The sequence below is a fragment of the Aethalodelphis obliquidens genome, unplaced genomic scaffold (genome assembly GCF_003676395.1).
Source record: "Aethalodelphis obliquidens isolate GAN/ISIS:26980383/991018 unplaced genomic scaffold, ASM367639v1 scaffold25, whole genome shotgun sequence".
Classification (NCBI taxonomy): Eukaryota; Metazoa; Chordata; class Mammalia; order Artiodactyla; family Delphinidae; genus Aethalodelphis; species Aethalodelphis obliquidens.
In genome coordinates this window covers 6,086,187-6,107,304 of record NW_020837969.1, presented here as the reverse complement: position 1 = coordinate 6,107,304, position 21,118 = coordinate 6,086,187, and the positions used below count along the sequence as shown (strand labels likewise).

Sequence of the window (21,118 nt, the reverse complement as noted above, 5' to 3'; positions counted from 1 at the left end):
GACCTCAGGCTCCCTGGAGCGGCGTCCCCTCATCACATCCACTTTGGACCCGGCCGCCGGAGCTTCCGGCCGCTGCTGGACGCGGGGACGCGGCCACGCAGACCTGCCACCCAGACACGCCGTCCTAACCGCATAGAAGGACTGCGGAAAATACCGAAAGCAAATGTTACGACAGCACCAAGAGTGAAAGAGTGGAGATGAAGTCCTCCGGTGTCAGCAGTAAAGGACAAACCCAGAGCCGGAGTGGAAACAGAGAAGCAGGTGCTTTTTTGCATGACAAGTTTTTTGCATCTGACAGAGGTTGCCCCTCCCTCCTCTAAAGATGTTCCCTCCCCTGATTGCTACCCCCTCGTCCATGGTTTTCTCCCCTCCTTCCTCGAAAGTCAGTGTTCTCTGGGATTTTAAAAAAACTTTATTTTCCTAAGTATTTCATTCACTACCAGGGCTTCAAGCGACCCACAGAAGCTGATAAGTTCGGAAGCCAGGTTCCGAACTCTGTCGGCAGAGAGCCAAGCCCACAGGTGTGATGCCGGCAAGACCCCCATGCGGATTCCCGTGCACCTCGCAGCAGCAGACCCTTCTGGGGCTCCCGTTCCCCCAGACTCCATGCAAATCACTGCCTTGCAAAAGCCAGCCCCTGCCTCTTGGCCCCAGGCAGCTCGCCCCTTATCCTTCTGAATGTTGGGGTCACGACGCCTAGGAATTAGCATCCCGCTAAGAGCAGTTTTAACCACTGGGTAAGAGGCATTGGGGGTACAAAGCTCCTGTGGTCAACAGTGGCCTTAATAACACACTTCCATCTGCTTCCTCTTCTTCACACCGACTCTCCCCTCACCTCATCCTTTACGTCTCCCAAGTCCCCATGTTCACTCAAATTCTCGGTTCACACTCTCCTAGGGGAGGCCAACGTGAGGCACTCTTTCCGTGCAAACGTATATGCAACTCCCATCATTTCCCTGAATCACCTCCTCTTCCTGTTTATCCTGCCTCGGTCCGTGACATCACCTTTCACCTACACCGAGCCAGACGTCTCGCTCATTCTGTCTCCTTCCGTGTCTGCTGGACTTTGGCTTCTTAACGTCCCCTGAATCCACGTGTCCTTTCATCTCCCCTGCACGACCTTAGCTAAGACCCTGCACCAGCTCTTCCCTTGTCTTGCCGAGTCCAATCCTGCCCCTCTCCATCCACTTCCACACTTCCCTGAGACGCTTTCTAAACCAGCAACTGGTTCATGTGTTTCCTCTGATTCAGGTCGTCCGTGGCCTCCCTACTGCTTAAGGAGAAAACCAAAACTGTTCAGATGACACTGAAAGCCTCAACTCACATACACTGCCTCAGATACTGGCCTTGGCCCGTGGTCCCCACATGCCACCCATCAGAGCACCTAGCAAGCGTCATGGCAACCGTCTGTCTCCTCATCTGTCTCCCCACCTAGACTTTTGCAGGAAACCACTAGAAAGCTTGTTCCTCACTGCACCCCAAGTCCCTAAAGATCGCCTGGTGCGTAATGGGAACCGAATACATACGCTTGAATCAGTGAATGAAAGAACGAGTGAGTCTGAGTGTGATGGACGCTTGCATTTCTTTTGTCCACGTGACTGCTTCACCCCTTTGAGTGTTTGGGGAATTCTTCACTGTCGGAGCTTAGCGGGAGGCTGAAAGGACCCTCTGAAGATGCTGAATATGCCACATTCTTGCTTCCCAGGCTCTCCTGCCTGGTCCTATGCCCAAGGTTCTGCCAACCAGACCCGGCAAGTGGGACTCAGACCCAGGCAGGTGGTACAGTGGCGTCAAAGGTGGGGCTCAAGGTGAAAAGGGCGGGGAAGAGGAGGCCTGATCCTGAGCTTCCTTCCCTCTGTCTCTGTACGTGTGCTTCTCTATTTCTTTATTTCTCTCATTTTATTTCTCTGCCTCTGTCTTTGTTATCTCTTCTTATTTCTCTCTCTTTTTAGTTCCCTCTAACTTTCTCCATTTCTCTCTGCCTTGATCTCTCTTTTTCTCTTTCCTTTTCTTTCTTTCTCTGTCTCTCTCTGTTTCTCTCCCCCCAGCCTCCCTCCCTCCCTCCGTCTCTGTCTCTCACTGGTAGGGGTGCAGTGGAAGTGTCCGCAAGGCGCGTGGCGTTGTGGTACAGATGGCGCTCTGCTCGCGGCAGCAGCAGCTGCAAAGTCAAGCTCCTCTGTCTCACGCGCAGTGGCTACAGCACCGTGTCCTCCTCGGACCAGTCCCTTGCAGGAGGTTGGACACTGTTTCTGGAAGCAGAGCTTATAAGCCAGGTTCTTCAGGCACCCAGTGATTCTGTGAGCTACCCCATATCCTCTTTTTTTTTTTTTTTTTTTTTTGTGGTACGCGGGCCTCTCACTGTTGTGGCCTCTCCCGTTGCGGAGCACAGGCTCCGGACGTGCAGGCTCAGCAGCCATGGCTCACGGGCCCAGCCACTCCGCGGCATGTGGGATCTTCCCGGACGGGGCCACGAACCTGCATCCCCTGCATCGGCAGGCGGACTCTCAACCACTGTGCCACCAGGGAAGCCCTACCCCACATCCTCTTAACAAACTCCTCTCTTGCTCAGTCAGCCAGAGCTGCTTCTCGTGCCTGCAAATAAGAACCCTGACAGAGACATCAGGAAAGTTGCCGACAGAATTACAATGAAAATTAACGATAAAGAAAATATTTTTTAAATCTTTAGAATTGATGAGAACTTGAGAGCTGCTTAGAGATTAGCTAACACAACATCCCAGTTTGACAGTTGAAAGAATAAGTTTCAATCCAGGCAGCTCAGGAAGACTCAGCCCAGTCTGGACCCCGGGCCTCCTGACTCCAAGGGGCCACATTAGGGATTCGCCTTCTGGGAGAAGCCACAGTTGGAAGCTTCCTGGAAACACATTTCTTGGGAGAAAGAAAGGCTGGATATGAAAAGATGCTCCGTTTCATACGTCATCAGGGAAATGCAGATTCAACAATGAGATACCACTACACATGTTTTTGAATGGCCAAGGTACAGACCACAGACACCACCAAATGCCAGTGAGGGGCTTCCCTGGTGACACAGTGGTTGAGAGTCCACCTGCCGATGCAGGGGACACAGGTTCGTGCCCCGGTCCGGGAAGATCCCACATGCCGCGGAGCGGCTGGGGCCGTGAGCCATGGCCGCTGAGCCTGCGCGTCCGGAGCCTGTGCTCCGCAACGGGAGGGGCCACAGCAGTGAGAGGCCCGCGTACCGCGAAAAAAAAAAAAAAATGCCAGTGAGGATGTCGAACAACAGGAACTCTCGTCACTGCCGCTGAGAATGCAAAATGGTTCAGCCACTTCGAAAGACAGACAGTTTCTTACAAAACTAAACATACCCTTACCATACGATCTAGCCATCGCACTCCTTGGTATTTATCCAAAGGAACTGAAAACTTATGCCCAGACAAAAACTTGCACACAAATGTTTATAGCAGCTGGATTCATAACTGCCCAAACTTGGAAGCCTAAGTAGGTGACTTGATAAATAAACTATATTACATCTACAATGGAATAGTAAAAGACATGAGTTATCAAGCCATGAAAAGACCTCGAGGAAATGTAAATGCATATGTTTATGTGAAGGAAGCCAATCTGAAAAGGCGAAATACTGTGTGGTTCCAACTATATGACGCTCTGGAAAAGGCAAAACAGTAGAGACAGTAAAAGGATCAGTGGTTGTCAGCAGTTGAGCACACATGGGAGGAATGAAGGACAGCACGGAGGGTTTTTAGGCCAGCGAAGCTATTCTGTAGGACGCTATAATGATGGCTACCTGTCACTGTCCATTTGTCCAAACCCACAGGATGTATAACACCAAGAGGGAACCCGAATGTCAACTCCAGACTTCGGGTGACAATGACGTGTTGGCGAAGGTTCGTTACTGTAACACACATACCATCTGGTGAGGGCTGTAGATAGCGGGGGAGTCTGTGCATGGGCAGGGATGGGGGTATATGGGACCTCTCTGTACCTTCCCCTCAATTTTGCTGTGCACTTAAAACTGCTCTAAAGAAACTGTCTTGATAAAAAAAAAAATAAATTTCAGTGATAAAAGAGGCCCATAGATTAAAAAGGATTTCAGAGATATCTTAATTTTAAAAAACACAGAAGCTCAAAAGGCTAGTATTCGTCAACCTTGGGCCTGATGAAAATTCCATCCCTAAAGGTTAAAAGGACGGGCTCGGCTTTTATAAGGGAAGAGGGTGAAGTCTGGGGTCTCATCAGCTAAAGGGCCTGACACCGGATGGCAGCCGGGCAGCCACCAGGCTCAGTGCCTCCCCGGGGCCGCCTCTCGGGGCTCCCTGAGCCATCCCAGCGACAGGGGTTCTAGCAGGAGCTCCTGTTCTGGGAACGGCAGCTGAACTGCCCAGCTGAGACTCAAAACAGAACCGGAGGACTGCCTCCACGCCTGCAGGCCGAGAGCTGGGTCCAGCTGCAGCCAGACGGAGAAAAGTGTGTCCACGTGACTCCCGGCTGACTCAGGGCTTGCCGTGAAGGGTTATTTCTTAGCGTTTCACTCTAAGGATTGCGACACCACCCTTCATCAGTATGTGCGATTGTGCAATCCTCTAGCCCTATAAATACAGTGCCACTGCAGCCGCTGGAAGCCTCTGAGAGCTCAGCCTCCCAGAAGCCTCTGCCCTCCCCGGGGATCCGGGCCGCCTGCCACCACCATGAGGGTCCTCTACCTGCTGCTGCTGACTCTCGGCCTCCTCTTTTCACAGCTGGCCACAGGTGAGCTGGGGACCTGCTGCAGCGCCCGCCCCGGGGCTGGGACTTGGGGCTGAGTCTAAGAACAGCGGCCTCTGTGTCCCCAGGACAGATCAGCAGGAAGGCATCCTCGAGGCCGAGCGGCCTGCTGGGGGCAGAAGGCCGTGGGCAGAAGCCTACCGAGCCTGCAGGGTCTGGGCCATCCCGGCCGCTAGGGGCAAGCGCGCCTGCCTGGAGCATCCCCAGGCCGATTCTCCCCGGTGCCTGAGGGCAGCCGAGCTGCAGGAGGGCCAGACTCCCGTCTCTCTGTCTGTCCCTTAGGGCTCCCTTCCCTCTGCACTTGGCAAGGATGTGAGGCCCACGCCAGGCAGCTCCCAGCACCTCCCAGCCCTGTCTTTGTCTCGGGCATCCTGAAAGTATCCTATGGGGAAGGGGATCACCTATTCCCTCTGCAGAACGTCTCCTCACCCTGAGAGGTCAGGGTCCGAGGCAGCCGAGAGGTGCAGGCTGCCACGCCATCTCTCTCCAGGTCCCGGGGTGGGCTCTCCCAGGTGCCCTGCTGCAAGCAGATGCTTCCCGCCCCGCCCACAAGACCAGCTCAGCTGGAATCCTTGACTCACCTGTGTGCAGGCAGGCAGAGATCCACCTTCCTTGAGAAATCGGTTCACATCCTCCAGGGTGGGCCATTCCCCAGTGCAGAGCAGGGGAGCTCTGTGGCAGGCCCAGCTCCCCTGGGTCAAGGCAGCAGTGCCCCTGACGTAAGAGAAGGTGAGACTCTTCTGGCAGAATCGGGACACATTTTACCCCAGCCCCGTCGCTCGCTCACTAAGTGATCTTGAGCGAGTCTCACATTCTGGGTTTTAGTTTCCGCATCTGCGAGTTGAGCGCGCTGTGGCAGGTGGCTCTAACAGTGTTAGAGCTCTGGAATTCTCTGAAAGACCCACTTGTGCTTTTCTCCAGGCCATCATTTTAGTGTGCAGACGTGCCTAATTTGCTCCAGGGGTGCCTCAGTGTTCCCCTCGGACAACTGGGTTCAGAGGTATTCCAATGCAGAGTTTTAAGGTTTCCAGGTGGAATGCATAAGAGAGGTGGAGAAATTAATTTAGTGAGTTGCAACCTTGTTTTCTCAAAAGAATAGAAAATACCAGTGCATGCCACGCAGTCAGCGTCTCCTCTGTTTGATCACACTCATCTCATTGCGTCTGTGTTGGTACTGAGTAGCCGTGCAAAATCTCTTACTGCAGCTCAGGTACACTCAAAATGTTTGAAAGTCACTCTGTTAACGTGAAGAGCTCTTTTCAGTCTATGACATGTAAATATGATTACGAGCATCTCATGCAGAGTTGAGAAAATGAAAGTGTCCCCAAGGGTATGTGCAGGAGCAGATAAACTTACTAATCACTCGTGAATCATCAGCTAACATCGTGCAGCACTTAGTGCACGCGGGATCAGCTAAGACGCTGTCCTCCGACGCCAGGCAGGCCCTGTCTGGACAGAACTATCAGTGAATGGATTCCCAGGATGGGGACCGGGGCCCTCAGGACCAGTTGCTGACCCCAGCTCGTCTTCTAGAAAGGCAAGATTAGCACCCACCCTCCACCTCCCAGCTCACGCTGGGAGGCTGCGAGCGGCCGAGGTCCTTGCACGGCAAGCACCACCTCTGCAGTGCCTCTACTGTCCCAAGACGTTTGCATCTTAAAAGAGGGCCACAGGCAAGGGCAAACTCGACATGAGTGTTTTCTGGGGGATGTCGTGCTGTCTGGATGCTGTTATCTGGGTGGAAAGAGCCCCAGGTGTCTTCCGCGTTGGAACACACAGGTGCCCCCAGCCTGAGTCCCCCGGTGCCACAGCGCAGGTCTCTTCTTTACCCTCAGGCACCGGTTGCGCTTCTGGTCATTGCGTCCTCACTGCTGTGCAGGGGTTGTCGCAGCTGCTGCAGCCGCCCCTACCATACCCACCCTGCCCGTGGGCCGCACAGTTGCGGGGTCACTGCAGGGAGGGAGCGGGGGCTGCTCAGCAACGCTGAGGGAAATCGAGGTCACTACAGGAGATCCTAAGACTTGACGTTCCCTTTAGCAGTTTTCATCTGTCAGAAAAAAAAAAAAAATACGGGTTGCCCACTTGTATCTTATTCAAATGGTCTTTCTGTGAATGCAGAACGATGTCACAATGACAAGGCGACCCAGGTCCCTGCATCAGCTGGATGGGACCCCAGCCGACGTGTTGAGAAATCAGGACAGGTTGACGTTGTTCCCTCACTGATTCAAGGAGTGTTTGGTTAAGAGCTGCTGTGGGCAGGTGTTGCCCAGGAACAGGGGATGCGCCAGGAAACACAGCCCTGGGTCTCATCTCTACACATTCCAGAAACAGAGCGGGACGAGAAAACCGATTACATAATTACTTAACTAATGGCAACCGTGTTGTGAAATGCTGTTAAGTGCAGGACGCTAGGAGAACACATGACAGTGAGAGCTGACCTGGCCTTGAGGAAGCTAAGGGACGGAAAATTGTAAGTCATTTTGGTGTTCATGATACTTTCACATAAATATTTCTTTTAATTTCCTCCCAACATTTAACAGTCAGGATATGCCACCAAAAAAAAACAAAAAAGAAAAGAAAATCTGATTTTTATCTTCTCTTTTTTAAAATTTAGAAAAGTTTTAAAACTTTTAATTTTATATTGGAATATAGTTGATTAACAATGTTGTGTTAGTTTCAGGTGTACAGCAAGGTGATTCAGTTATACATATACATGTATCTATTCTTTTTCAAATTCTTTTCCCATTTAGGTTGTTACATAATATTGAGCAGAGTTCCCTGTACTACAGAGTAGGTCCTTGTTGGTTATCCAGTTTAAATACAGCAGTGTGTAAGTGTTATCTTGTCTTAAAAACACAAAAGATGTGGCAACATTCCTACATGGCAACAGTGAGCTGCAACTAAACAGCGGCTGTGCCTCCAGACGGGACTCCCTCCCCATGTCACTGCAGACCCCACTGGGCCCTAATGCCTCACCTCAGCCCACTTCACAGATTTGTGTTACCCGCCTGGCTGCAGTGGGCAGCTGGATTTGCAGCCCTGAATTAACGAAACCAGTGAAAGGAGAGAAGTCAAGGACAAAGCAGACGGAAAGGATAGCTGGTGTGAAAGCCTAGAGATGAAGAGAAATAGAAAACCATAGCTCTCGCTTTTAGTTCAGTCCTCCCAGTGGCCCCGTGGGGGAGGAAGAACCATTATTCCCATTTTCTGGGTAAATAACAATAATGAAGTCACATGACTGGTAGCAGAGCAGGGACTCCCAGGCCCTCAGCTGCAACACTGCAGGCCGCTCAAGGCACAGAGCGTGCCAGGGAGCAGAGAGGAGCCAGGATGGTGATGCGGGGGCAGATCCAGTGAGGGCTGAGGCAGCAGGAAACGCATCTGGGTGCGAGTGAGCCCCGGGGGGTTTTAAACCCACGAGTGACAGAATCAGAAATGGCTTCTTTAAGAGACCGGTTTGCTGGGCTTCCCTGGTGGTTAAGAATCCGCCTGCCAATGCAGGGGATACGGGTTTGAGCCCTGGTCCGGGAAGATCCCACATGTCACAGAGTAACTAAGCCTGTGCGCCACAACTACTGAGCCTGTGCTCCAGAGCCTGTGAGCCACAACTACTGAGCCTGAACTCTAGAGCCCACAAGCCACAGCTACTGAGCCTGTGCTCTAGAGCCCGTGCACCACAACTACTGAGCCTGCACTCTAGAGCCCACGAGCCACAACTACTGAGCCTGCACTCTAGAGCCCACGAGCCACAACTACTGAGCCTGCATGCTACAGCTACTGAGCCTGTGCACCTACAGCCCGTGCTCCGCAAGAAGAGAAGCCACCACAGTAAGAAGCCCACGCACCGCAATGAAGAGTAGCCCCGCTCGCCGCAACTAGAGAAAGCCCGCGCACAGCAACGAAGACCCAATGCAGCCGAAAATAAATAAATAAATAAATTTTTTTAAAAAAGAGACTGGTTTGCTGCCACGTGGAGGTTGATCAGAGGAGAGGACAGTAGATACAGGGGGACAGTGAGGACGGTCTTCCTGTAAACAGGGCCCACAGCTGCGCTTTTGCCAGGTGATCAGCAAGTTAACCAAAATTAATGCCACTGATAGAGTCATGGCCCAATCCTCAGTCCTCTTCTTTCCTTTCCCTCCGGACACGGATACCACGTGCATTCCCGGGAGTCTGGGCCTCTGTTTCCTCACCTTTAAAGTGACGGATGAGGCAAAACAAGTCCCAGCCCAACGTCCTGTGACCCTGGATCTCCACCTGGCCCTGCTCACACCTGAGTGTCGCAGAGTGTGTCACTCTGACCTGCTGGCCCGAATTCCTTCCACCTCGCAGAACTCTGGCAACAGCACCAGGAATGTGCCTGCTACGGCCTCGGATCCCGTCCAGAAAAACACGCTCTCCGGTGCCTCAGACACAAGCCCCTGATTCCTACGAAGCAGACCCGACAGAGGCACCCGATTAGCAATGCAGGGGAAACAGAGTCATCCTCAGAAACGCCGGTCACACGGCACCGACTGTGGTACTTCATAGTGCCACGAGCAACTCCGAAAACATCTCACTAAGTGTCCCCAGCATCTGCATCCGTCATGCAGGGACGACTCTTATCCCCACGTTAGAGATGGTTTTTGCAGGGAATCTCAGAGAGGCTGACTTTTCAAATACTCAGCCCGCGAATACCAAGGACTCGAATCCAGCTCTGACTCGAGCTCCTATATTCTTTTCCCACACCTCCCAGAGACCTCTGGATACGTCACCAGCAAATCAATTTATCCTAAGGATAATCTAGATGGAAGTGACTTAAAGCTTTCATGACCTTAATAGGAGGCACTGCTGGTTATCAGTGGCCGGCAAGTGTTTCTAGGAACAGGGACGTCATGGGTGACCCGTCTGTGGAAGAGGGGCCCTGAGTTTTCACTTGGTTTGGAGTTCTGTTATTTGTTTTGCAGGAGTGCCTTGTATATATTTGATTTCTTCCCCAGATATCTTGAAAAGATCCACAGAGGTGAAGTCCGACCCTCTCTGGCCTCCACTGACCGCCTGAGCCACCAGCACGTCTCCTAAGTGGACAAGCGACCTCTATTGTAATGTCCGCAATGGGAGGGAACCCACTCACTCGTGGGCAACCCTTCCCCTGGCACACTGCCAACCAGCCACCTTGTCCTGACTGGGGAAAGAGCCCAGCTGACTGGCCCAGGCCCACATTCCGAGACGACCAGTCTCACGTCGCTTCCCACGGACAAGTCCGTGTATGCATCACCACAGGTGTGGGACCCCACGGCCAGCGCGGGCAAATCCGGATTTCACCCTATGGATCCTCAGACCTCTGTCTGTGTCTGCTCCTCTCACATCTCAGATCCATGGGTGCCGCCAACGCTGTTCTGGCTCCTGACTTTCTCCACGCCTGTGCTTTTCTGCTGCTTATGCGGTGCAGTCCTCCAGGGCAGGGGGTAGGGGTCCCGGCGGGGGTAGAGCTCAGGCCTCTTCTTCTCCAAAACCCTTGTCATTTCGGCACCTCACTCCGCTTTAGCCTGGTGGTCTTTTAGGACAAGAAATTTATATTTTAGTCAAAAGCTCCCCAATTTTCCCTTCTGACATTGTTCCAAAACTTCACTTGCACCTCCAACTGTATACTGTCAATCCAACTTCAGAGGAGAGTGCCGGGGAACAGGGTCCGCTGCCCGTGGCCTGAGGACCACACGCCCAATCTCAGAGCTCCCCGCTCCTGTCCCTCTGAAAGGCTCTTTAAGAAATTTTATTTTCGTGGCTTTTTTATATAAAGTCCAAAGATCCCCCCATGTTTCCAATGTATCTTCTTCTCTGTAGACTTTTTCACCTGCCCTTTTCCTTGAACCTCCACCATCTGACCTGCACAGGCTGTGTCCCGTCTCCGCAGCACTGACAGCTGTCCATGTCCCTCAGGCAGATTTATTTCCTGATGACTCTGTAACAGTCAAGCCCCTGCTGTGTTCACTGCCATGAACATTCTTCCTCTCATTTTCTTCTGGGACTGACCCACTGGTACTTATTTTCTAGTTAATTTCCTGCTACTTAATCACAACAGCCCTTCATTCAGCCAACACGTATTATTACAGTTGACTTAAAAAACAGTTGGTGTTGTAGTTGCACTTGGGTGGGATTATTAAGAGTCCAGCTATAATTGGCCTAATAACTGTGTAGTATTTGAGAGTCTCTCTTTTCACGGCAAGCATAGAAGCTGGTACAAGCCTGCTTTCCTAACAGGCCTGCTCCCTTCACCCCTCCTTATCCTTCATTCTTACCTATAAGCGCGCTCCCTCTTTTCCATGTTCCTCTGGTTCACGGCGCTCCAGAGGCCGCCACATGATGTGTTGGACTGTATTTCTCAGACCAGCTGAATAAGGACCAAGATAAGAATGAGCGCAAGTCTAGAGACGTACTATCATTCTTGGGAAAGGGGAGGAGAAGAGCGGGGCTGTGAGTTATCCAAGGAGCTTGCATGCCCGGGGAGTGGACGGAAACGGACCAAGGCATGATGGGAGAGGGTGTACACAGCACATAGCACAGGAGGCCCACAGTGCTAGGAATACACGGAAGACCTTTTCAAAAGCAACTCTTATTGTTTTAATTTTTAATTGTAAAATATAACATGTATCCAGAAAAGTACATAAAACTCGAATGTATAATTTAATGAATTATTATAAAACAAGCACTCCTGTAACCACAGTGTGAGCCAAGAACTAGAACTTGGCCAGCACCTAAGAGGCTCTCCTCCAGGCTTCTCGGTCACAAATCCCTCCTTCCCCCAAAAGCAATCATCACTTGACTTTTATGGTCATAACTTCCCATATTCCTTATAGTTTTACCATGTTAACATTCATGCTGAATAATATAGCTTGGTTTGTGTATACATTTCAACTGACTACGTGTCAAGAGGTGGTGGCATTGCTGGGTCGTAGCATGTGCTTATACTACTGAATTTTAATGAATAATGCCAAACTGTTCTCCAAAAGCGTATATATCAACTTACGCTCCTACAACCAATGAATGGAAGTACCTGTTCTTCCATATCTACGTCAACGCTTGATAATGTCAATCATTTTAAAATTTTAGCCATCGGGTGAGAGGAGTGGCATAGCATTGGCGATTTAATTTGCATTTCCCTGATAAATAATAAGTTGAGTACTTTTGTGTATAATTACTGGCCACTTGGATATCTTTTGTGAAGTACCTGTTTGTCTTCTGCCCATATGTTCTATCAGATTATCTGTCTTTTCTTAATGATTTGTAGTAGCTCTTTATATATTCTGCATAGAAGCTCTTTGTTGGTTGTAAGTATTAGAAATATCTTCTCCTACCTTGTGCCTTAATTTTTCACTCTCTGAATGGAAACTTTCCTTAAGCAGAGGTTTTCCACATTATTTTAATGTGGTTAAACGTGTCATATCTTTTCCTTTAGGGTTAGCGCTTTTGTACCTTAAGAAATCTTTTTTTACCCCAAAGGCATGAAGAAAGTGTTCAGTGCCATTTTCTGGGGGCTTACTGTTTTTCCTTTTACATTTAGGCTTATAACCATCTGGCAGTGGTTTTTAGTGTGCACGTATGGTCCGAGCTAAGAGTAAAGGGTTTTTTTTTCCACTATGAACATCCAGTTGTCCCAGAACCACCCACTGAGAAGACCATTTTTCTCCACTGTTCTGCGGAGCCACTGTTGTTCTACTTCAGCTCTGCACATATGCATGTATCTCTTTCTGCTGTCCTGCTTCTGTATTTGTCTGCCCTCGTATCCTCACCACACTGTCTAATTACAGTGGCTCTGTAATTAGTCTCAAAATCCAGTAAAGCAAATTCTCCCGCCTTCTCTTCTATGAGTGTCTTGGCTATTCTTGGTCCTTGGAATTTCCATATATGTTTTAGAATCAGCTCATCAAGTTTCACTGAAAGAAATCTCTTGGGATTTTATGGTATTGGGTTAAATCTGCAGCTTACTTTGGGGAAAATTAACATTTTAAAAATAATGAATCCTCCAGTGCTTAAACATAGTATTTCTACTTATTTAGGGCCTCTTTAAATTCAAAAAAATACTGTATTCTTTATAGATAGAGGTATTGCACATAATTTCTTAGATTTATAACTAGGCATATTTTATGCTCTTCTATATGGTGTTTTTATTTTATCTCCTTTTTTCTGTTGGTTGCTAATATACAGAAGTAAAATTCATTTTTTCTTTTTTGTATGTTGATCTCAGCAAATTTGCTAAATGTGCCTGTTCATTCCTTTTGGATTGCCTACATATAATCATAATGTCTGCAAATAGAGACAATTTTATTTCTTCCTTTCCAAGCCTTGTACCTTTTTTTTTTTTTTCTCTTATCCCCCTGGCCAGTACTTCAAGTACAATGTGGAATGATAATGACAATAGCAGTTATGCTGGTCTGATTGCCAATCTCATGGAATGTTTTCAATACTTGACCATTAACTGTACTGTATGTTGTAGGCTTCTGTAGGTACTCCTTATCAGATTAGGGAAGTTTCCTCCAGTTTCTTATTTGCTAGGAGCTTTTTTTTTTTAAATCATGAATCAATGTTGATTTTTTTCCCAATATCTTTCTGCATCTATTAAGATAATATAATCATTGGCTGATTAGATTATGGGAACATTGAATCTCCCTGGGCCTCAGTTTCCCTGTCTGTAAGTTAGGAAAAAGTGATACATTCCTTGGAGGATTAAATGCAACCATAAACGTGTTAGTTCCCCACCAAAGGAAAGATGACCAGCTTCAGGATCTTAGAAATGGATGAGATCACATAATCTAGTCTCCTCAATTTTAAATTTGAGAAGCTGGGGCTCAGAAAGTTTGAGTGCTTTGCTAAAAATCACACAAATTCATTCTAGAACAAGGTATGTAACCAAAGTACCCTGACATTAAATATGTTGCTATTTCTTTGGGGTTCGATAATGTACTAGATACTCAAAGATAACGCCAGAAATGAGTTCCTGCTGAGCGTGGTGACACCATAATTCACTAGCAGAGAGGTGGAGTGAGAACTGGTGGGGGTCATGGGATCTACCTCTGGTCCTGGCTCTGCCTGTGGCCAACTGCATGCCCTGGGGGGCATCGCCAGACCTCAGCGTCTTCATCTAGGGAGAGAATCACAGAGAGGTGGAAGTAGTTGAGCTCTGAGGTCCATCTGGGCTCTAAAAAGCCACAGTTGGTTGTATTTGGGTCTCCTCTTTACCCAACAAAAGGAAGGGTAAATATAACATTAAATATACATATATTTAAATGTTGGTATAAATACACACACACACACACACACATACCAACAACAACAAGAAAAAGAAAGTGTAGACCTTCTGATTTCAAAGGGCTTTCACATTCATTAGCTTGATCCATCTTCCTAATAACGATCACTTGGAGGACGTACTGAAGGAAGGATTCAATCTTGCAGCAGGGGTTGGACTGAGTATCTTTCCAGCTCTGACATCTTCCAATGAAGAGCAACAAAAGCTAGAACTGGAGATTGAGAGAGTCTAGTTGACTATGATCTTACTGGAGGTCGATATTGTGGTGAGGCTTTTAAAACCTGGAACAATCTTGAACAGCCTTGGCAGGAACCAATACAATGTATAGAAAGAACACAGGCTGGAGATCAGGAGACTGTGTTTTGTGTGAGCAACTATGTGGCCTTGGCCTAAGATGCTTCCCTCGGACGGGTGGGACCAGCGTGTCTCTCAATGCCCTTCCATCTCCATGGCAACACAGTCCAATGAGATGTTCTGTGATGATGGAAATATTCTACCGCTGCATGGTCCAGTGCAGTAACCACTAGCCACACGTGGCCATCAGGCACTTGCAATGTGGGTGATGTAGTTTCAATTAATTAAAATATGTCACCGCACGTAGCTGGTGGCCACCACATTGCACAGCACAGCTCTGTAGTGAACAAAATGAGATGAAGCCTCTTTTTGCTCTTGGTAGACGGGACACGTCTAAAGTATTTTGTGTTTATTTCAGGCCTCAAACTTAAGGAAGTCTATCCATGAACTGAACACATCCAGAGGAGAATGAACAGGGTTGTGAAGTGTCTGGAAACTAGACACTGAGAAAAATGAGAAAAAGAAGACTTTTAAGGCAGCAGAATGACTGAAAATGGGACAGCCTTCTGAAAGAGTGCTTAGACTTGCCTGTATAAAGCAGGAAAAGTGCCACTAGCTGCAAGTTACTGAGAGGACAGTTTCCATCAGTATGAAAACCAAGTGTCCGGCAGGCAGAGATTAGATGCCTGTCTCCCAGGGTGTCTGCTCCAGGGTGGGCGGCGTAAACAACAGACGCTCGCTTCTCGTAGTTCTGGGCGGTAAAACTTCAAGATCAAGGTGTTGGTTTGGTTTCTCCTGATGCCTCCCTCCTCGGCTGACAGAGGGCCGCCTTCTGTCCTCACACGGCCTTTCCTCTTTGTGCTGACACATCACTTGTGTCCCTTTGTGTGTCCAAATTTCCTCTTCTTACAAGGACACTATTGATTAGTGATCACCCATATACCTCCTTTAACCGCAATCAGTTCTTTGAAGGCCCCATCTCCAAATACAGTCACATTCTGAGGTCCTCGGGGGCTTAGGGCTTCAACTATGAATGGGGGGGGAACATTGTGGGGGGGTTTCAGGCCATAACACCTGGCAACAGAGAGACACAAAATAATGGCTAGATAGCTGCTTGCCAGGGGTATCAGAGGGCAGCTTTTTCTGCTGGATACAGTGGAAGACGAGTCTAGAGGTCTTCAAATTATGAGATTCTGTGACGGAGAGGAAGACAAAATAAATTCCAACTGGGAAAATGATGAAAGCTTTATAGAGTAGCTATAATTTTAACCTGACATTAAAGGATCATAGATTGCAGCAGACACGGTGATGGGGGTGGGGGTGGGGGGTGGGCAGGGATTCAAGCTGGAGGGAATGATGTAACTAAACAGCACAGGAGTAAAAGGAAAGTTCAGGAATGCTCCTGGAATTCGAAAGATGCTTCTGCATTTCTGAAACAGAGGATGGCAACAGTACAAAGTGGTCGAATACCTATCTGGGGACTAACGTGAATTCCCTGTACACCAAAGCTCCCTGGGCAGGAGAAAGCCCGCTCAGAACCCTGCTGTTCATCTCTGGCTGCCCACTGTTTGGCCACAGCTGGCACAGACCTCGGACGGAGGGGTCTCTTTAGATGCCTTATTTCATGAGCAGCCTCACAGATCAACTGAGTGCAAAGCTCTTGGAAGGGAAACCCCTGTGACGTGCTCTGCAAAGGGTTGTCTGTTCTGCTTTCACCGAGTGTTCTGAAGTCCCTGTGGCTGCAAGCCCGGAGTCTGAAGTGCTCTCTTTCCCTTCTCATAGGTGTTAACCTGCTTACGGGTTTCGGCCAGAGGTCCGACCACTACATATGTGTCAAGAAAGGGGGGACCTGCAACTTCTCCTCCTGCCCGCTATTCCAAAAGATTGAAGGCACCTGTTACGGCAAAAAAGCCAAGTGCTGCATCCGTTGACTTTGGGCTGGAGCATGGGCAGAGGGGACCCAGAAGCCAAGTGAAGTACTTGTAACTGTTGTTTGAATAAAAGAAGGTTTTTTCGAGGCGTACGTCCTTCAGACCAATATGAGTCTTGTGTCTCCTTTTAGAAGAAGTTCAGAAAGTATGAAGGTCAGAAGGGCAGACAGGCTGAGCCACAAAGCCTGTCCAGGATGGGACTGGGGGATGCTGACTAGGCTGTGACCTGTTTCACTGCCACTTTGTTTCATCAGCAGATCTACACAGGAGGGATGCAGGGGGTCCACGTGAGACTAAGGACACCTGATGACGAGATGACACAGCTTCAGGCCTCCCTCTGTCCCAGCAGAAGTTCACCCCTGATTCAGCGGTCTCAGCTGCCTGCCCATCTGCAGAGGCCAGAACCGCTGCCCTTTCTCCTCCCTGGGCCGGGGGCAGTGGGTTGTGGGTTGGATAACCTCAGCATTTGAGAACCTTCGCTGGGACCATAAAGCTATTCCTATTTCACTCTGTAGGCCTAATAGTAGGGCTCCCGGGTGTCCATTCTTCACTCCAGCACAATCACGTGGTCTATTTACATGTCACTTAGAAAAGCATCCTCTACGACCACTGCCCCGCCTTTCATCATTTCTGCACCTTTAGGCCTGTAGACACCCACTGATGGGGAAGAGGGAGCTGCCTTCCCTTTTTTCCAATAAATTTCTTACAACTCCTGATGATCCGTGTGCTTCTGTCCTCTCCTTCATCAGGCAACAGCAATTCCACATTCCACTTCGATAAATTGCAAGCACAAATAAAAATCAAACATTAGAAAAACTTTGGGGGAATTCCCTGGCGGTCCAGTGGTTAGGACTCCTCGTTTTCACTGCCCCGGACCCAGGTTCAATCCCTGGTTAAGGAACTAAGATCCTGCAAGCCACGTGGCACAGCCCCCACCCCCCAAAAATTTGCCCCCATCCCCCAGTGATGCATTTAGACGCCACACCCCTCTTTTGTGAGGGAAAGGCAGAGGAGATGCCATTATGCTGTGCACACTAACCGCTACTCGGGCGTTCTCTGTAACAGGAACACGGCAAGTGTTCATTACACTGCGTCCAGGCCTCCCCCGACTCCTGAAAGGCTAAGAAATCATCTGTTGACTTAAAAAAATATTCACACCCTGACAGTTGAGAGTTATGTTTTGTTTGGCGGGAAAGTTTAGGACTTCAAGCCTGGGAGGCAGCATCTCAGGTAACCCTGAGAGAACTTCTCCCAGGAAGCGAGGGGGGAGCCAGGTTATACAGAAGTTTTGCAACAAAGGGCAGGTAGTCAGGAACGTCAAAAGATTATTGTTAATTAAAGAAAACCAGATATCCCAAGTTAAGGAATTTAACTTAGCTCTTTTCTGTGTATGGGAAGATGCAAGAGTCTGGGCTCCCCGAAATCATTCCTTTGATATGCACCTCAGCTATCTGGGGCCAGTATCCTGTGTGTTCCCATCCTGAGTTTCCTCAGGGCTCATGGTAGGGAGTGGCAGCAGTCTGATGGCGGCTAGATGGCAGGCATTCTTTCCTTCCTGAGTTCCCTCAGGGCTCAGCAGCTCCCCCGTTGGCTGTGGTTGCAATCGCTGATGACTGTGACATCCTTTGTTTACTGACATGGTAGGCGATATTCCACTTATCCCCAGCCACAAAGAGGTCACTGACCATCTCGGGAAGGTGGCGGCATCACATCAGTAGCCCTGTTGCCAGAGACTACAGGCTCAGACCAGAATGACTAGCAGGGTTCTCACAGCCCTTCCCAGCCCAACAGCATTTGGCCCCAGGACTTACATTCCTCAGGGGGTAGCAAGTTTTAAAGGAGATGTCCCATCTCCTCTCCGCCTTCTCTCCTCCACCCAAATCTCCTCGGAGCTTTTGCATTCACCTACACCTGTGTGCCAGTGTCACCCTCCTTTGGTGAAACTGGAACACAAAAGATATCGCCTGAACCAGCCTAGAGGGAAGATGGCTTTGAAGTTAAGCGGGGGGGCGGTGCATGGGGCTGCCTACAAGGCACCTCACTCCCAAATGACTGAAAGGCCCAATTTCATGGTTCCTATTACAGCAACTGTCTAGATGAAGGGCAAGTATGGATTTGAGTAAGCTGTACATACAGACCCAGATCCAACCCTTTATCACCGTGGCTGTCATTAAGGAATTGCTGAATCACGTACCTTCACAGTCATTAAACACGCTGACAGCTCTGAGTGGGAAAAGTGTCCACTGGAGGAGACCGGTGTTGCCTGAATGCGTTTGAAGGACGCCCTCCCCTCTTAACTACTGTTGCCTTTTAGCGTGCTATGGTGGATGGAAGCCTAGTTTACATTAGTGAGCGAGTCCGCACTTGCCTATCATGAGCGATACGCTGGGTACTCCGGTCAAGAATTACTTGAATGCCAACATAAATTGATTAGTGAGGACCTCTCCCATCACTGCAGTTGTGTCAGCAAAGCTGGACATGGCCGCCCAGATCTCTGGGAAAGGATGCAACGCATAATCAACACTAAGGCACACTATCTACCTGCACAGACAGGCATGGGAGCTGCAGAGTCATCCTGCCAATCCCCACCTCAGTCACCGAGGTACTTCCCAGGAAGGCGGCGTCACGCACAAGGCAAAACGCACCCTCGCTTTGCTTCAAACCAGCGTTTGATAGTGAATTCGTCTAGCTCCACATTGGGAACAATGTGGCCTCCTGGCTTCCATGGCTCGTGGGCCTATAAGGCACGTCACCCAATCAAGCAGAGAGACCTGCCATGGCATTCCACGCGTTCTTGTTTTCATGGGCACTAGCGAGTCTCAGCCATTCAAGGTTTCGTCACAAGTTTCCCCAAAAGGGGGAACTTTCTCCAATAAAAAAGAACGAACAAGGGGAGAACTGGAGCTACTCACATACATGTTAGTCTTCAGAGTAAAGGCATCTGTGTTAGTCAGGGTTCTCTGCAGAAGCAGAACCAACAGGATGTGTGTGTATATACAGAAGGAGATTTATTTTAAGGAATTGACTCATAGGATTGTGGAGACTTAGTGAGCCCAGAATCTAATGGGGGGGCCTACAGGCTAGAGATACAGAAAAGAGCTGGAGTCTGAGTCCAAAGGCAGGCTGCTGGAAGAACTCCTTTCTTCTTGGGGGAGGTCCGTCTTTCTTCTATCAAGGACTTCCAATAATCAGATGAGGCCCACCCACATTACGGAGGGCAGTCTGCTGCACTCAGAGTCCCCTGATGTCAAGGTTGTGTTGTATACATTTTATTTTCTGTATATTATGATGGTTTGGTATCTTTTTAAAAAAGCAACAAACAAACAAAAAACCCAAAACAAAAAAACACCTTTTCTGGCTGGGAAGAAACTGGATTTCCTGGTGCTAATCGATGCTTAGAGCAAAGGGTCCAGCTGGGAGCATGCGTTTGCTATGCCAGCTACGCAGTCCGGACCCAGGCCCCCTCTATGTGGCTCCCACTTTACAGGAGATGACATTCTTCTGCCTGCATCACGCCAGGGCAACTAGAGAAAGCTAGTTGCCTGTGACTTAAAGTTCACCAAAATTATTCACACTAGCCAATCCTCACCTAATTCCCTATCCTGCCTTGTTTTCCCATGGAAACCCTAATAAAGGTTCTGGACTCTGTCTCCTGCCCACACTACTGTTTCCCCATGTGGCCCTGTGGAGTGTGCTCTCCTCCCATCTCTAGGACTTGTGAGGATAATAAACTTTTTCTTCCTGAGCCTCTCCTCTGGCTCCTCTTGTGGCCTCACCTGACTGACCATCTCATAAAAGAACACAAAAAAAATGTTAATCTCACCCCGAGTGCTTCATGGAAGCACTCCCATTAATGTTCAACCAAATACCTGGGCACCGTGTTCCAGCCCAGTTGGCACAGAAAATCAACCATCAAGGCATCTTTTTTTTAAAAACTTTTTTTTTTTTTTTTTTTTGCGGTACGCGGGCCTGTCACTGTTGTGGCCTCTCCCACTGCGGAGCACAGGCTCCGGACGCGCAGGCTCAGCGGCCATGGCTCACGGGCCCAGCCGCTCCGCGGCATGTGGGATCTTCCCGGACCGGGGCACGAACCCGTGTCCCCTGCATCGGCAGGCGGACTCTCAACCACTGCGCCGCCAGGGAAGCCCAAGGCATCTTTAATGGCACCTTAGAGGAGTTCTCATTCTGCTGGGCAGACATCCCATATTTGTGCTTGAAAACAAAGATCTCTTATCAGCATGACCTACCCATGTCAAGGTTCCCACTTGGTTTTGTCTGTCAAAGAAAAAGCTTATGAGGAAACAGGTCTTCCAACAGAATACCTTAGGAAACACACTCTTCCTACCTAGAACACAATGCAGATCTTTATCCTTAACTGGGAACACACAACCAAGAAAAAAGAAGACATGTGAGGCCAACCACAGGCACGATGGAGAAAGCCACCTTAAACAAATGCAAATTGCCTCTGAGAAAGTACTGTTAGTCCTGGAACAAAAGAGAACTTGTAAAAATTGTTATTAGTATCATCAAATGGATGAAAGGAGATATTGTAGTCATACAGTGCTAATAAAATGCCCTGGGGAAACCTCAGAGAATGCAAAGAAGACAGCCACTTATGGATTGTTGACAAAATAAAGTGGTTTAGTTCAGTGCAATATTTAATAAAGCGGAGAAATGCTGTGATGCCTTTAAGAAACATTTCCATCCCAAATGGTTAACAACAAAAAAGAAAATCTGACATGTAGATGAAGGTCCCCTAAGTTCCCCAAGTTCCCAGAGACCACAGGAGCTGGTGGAGCCACCAGAGGGACAAAAAGTCCTAAACGGTGACGTGGAGAAAGTCCCCTCCGAA

At 49.0% G+C, this 21,118-nt stretch overlaps 1 protein-coding gene across 4 annotated transcripts; it reads left to right on the top strand.

Annotated features, from left to right (window-relative positions):
* Positions 1-4,577: 4,577 nt before the first annotated feature.
* On the top strand, positions 4,578-16,982 carry DEFB1 (defensin beta 1). Of its 4 annotated transcripts, none has more exons than XM_027122523.1 (4): positions 4,635-4,743; positions 9,738-10,020; positions 16,118-16,419; positions 16,524-16,982. In XM_027122523.1, exons 2-3 carry the CDS (start codon positions 9,843-9,845, stop codon positions 16,264-16,266), a joined length of 327 nt encoding a protein of 108 aa, XP_026978324.1. In that variant the 5' UTR covers positions 4,635-4,743; positions 9,738-9,842; the 3' UTR covers positions 16,267-16,419; positions 16,524-16,982. The 4 variants fall into 4 exon arrangements, with proteins under 4 accessions (XP_026978327.1, XP_026978324.1, XP_026978325.1 ...); XM_027122524.1 differs by having other exon boundaries at positions 16,521-16,982; XM_027122525.1 differs by lacking the exon at positions 4,635-4,743 and adding an exon at positions 6,768-7,228.
* The last annotated feature ends 4,136 nt before the right edge of the window (positions 16,983-21,118 follow it).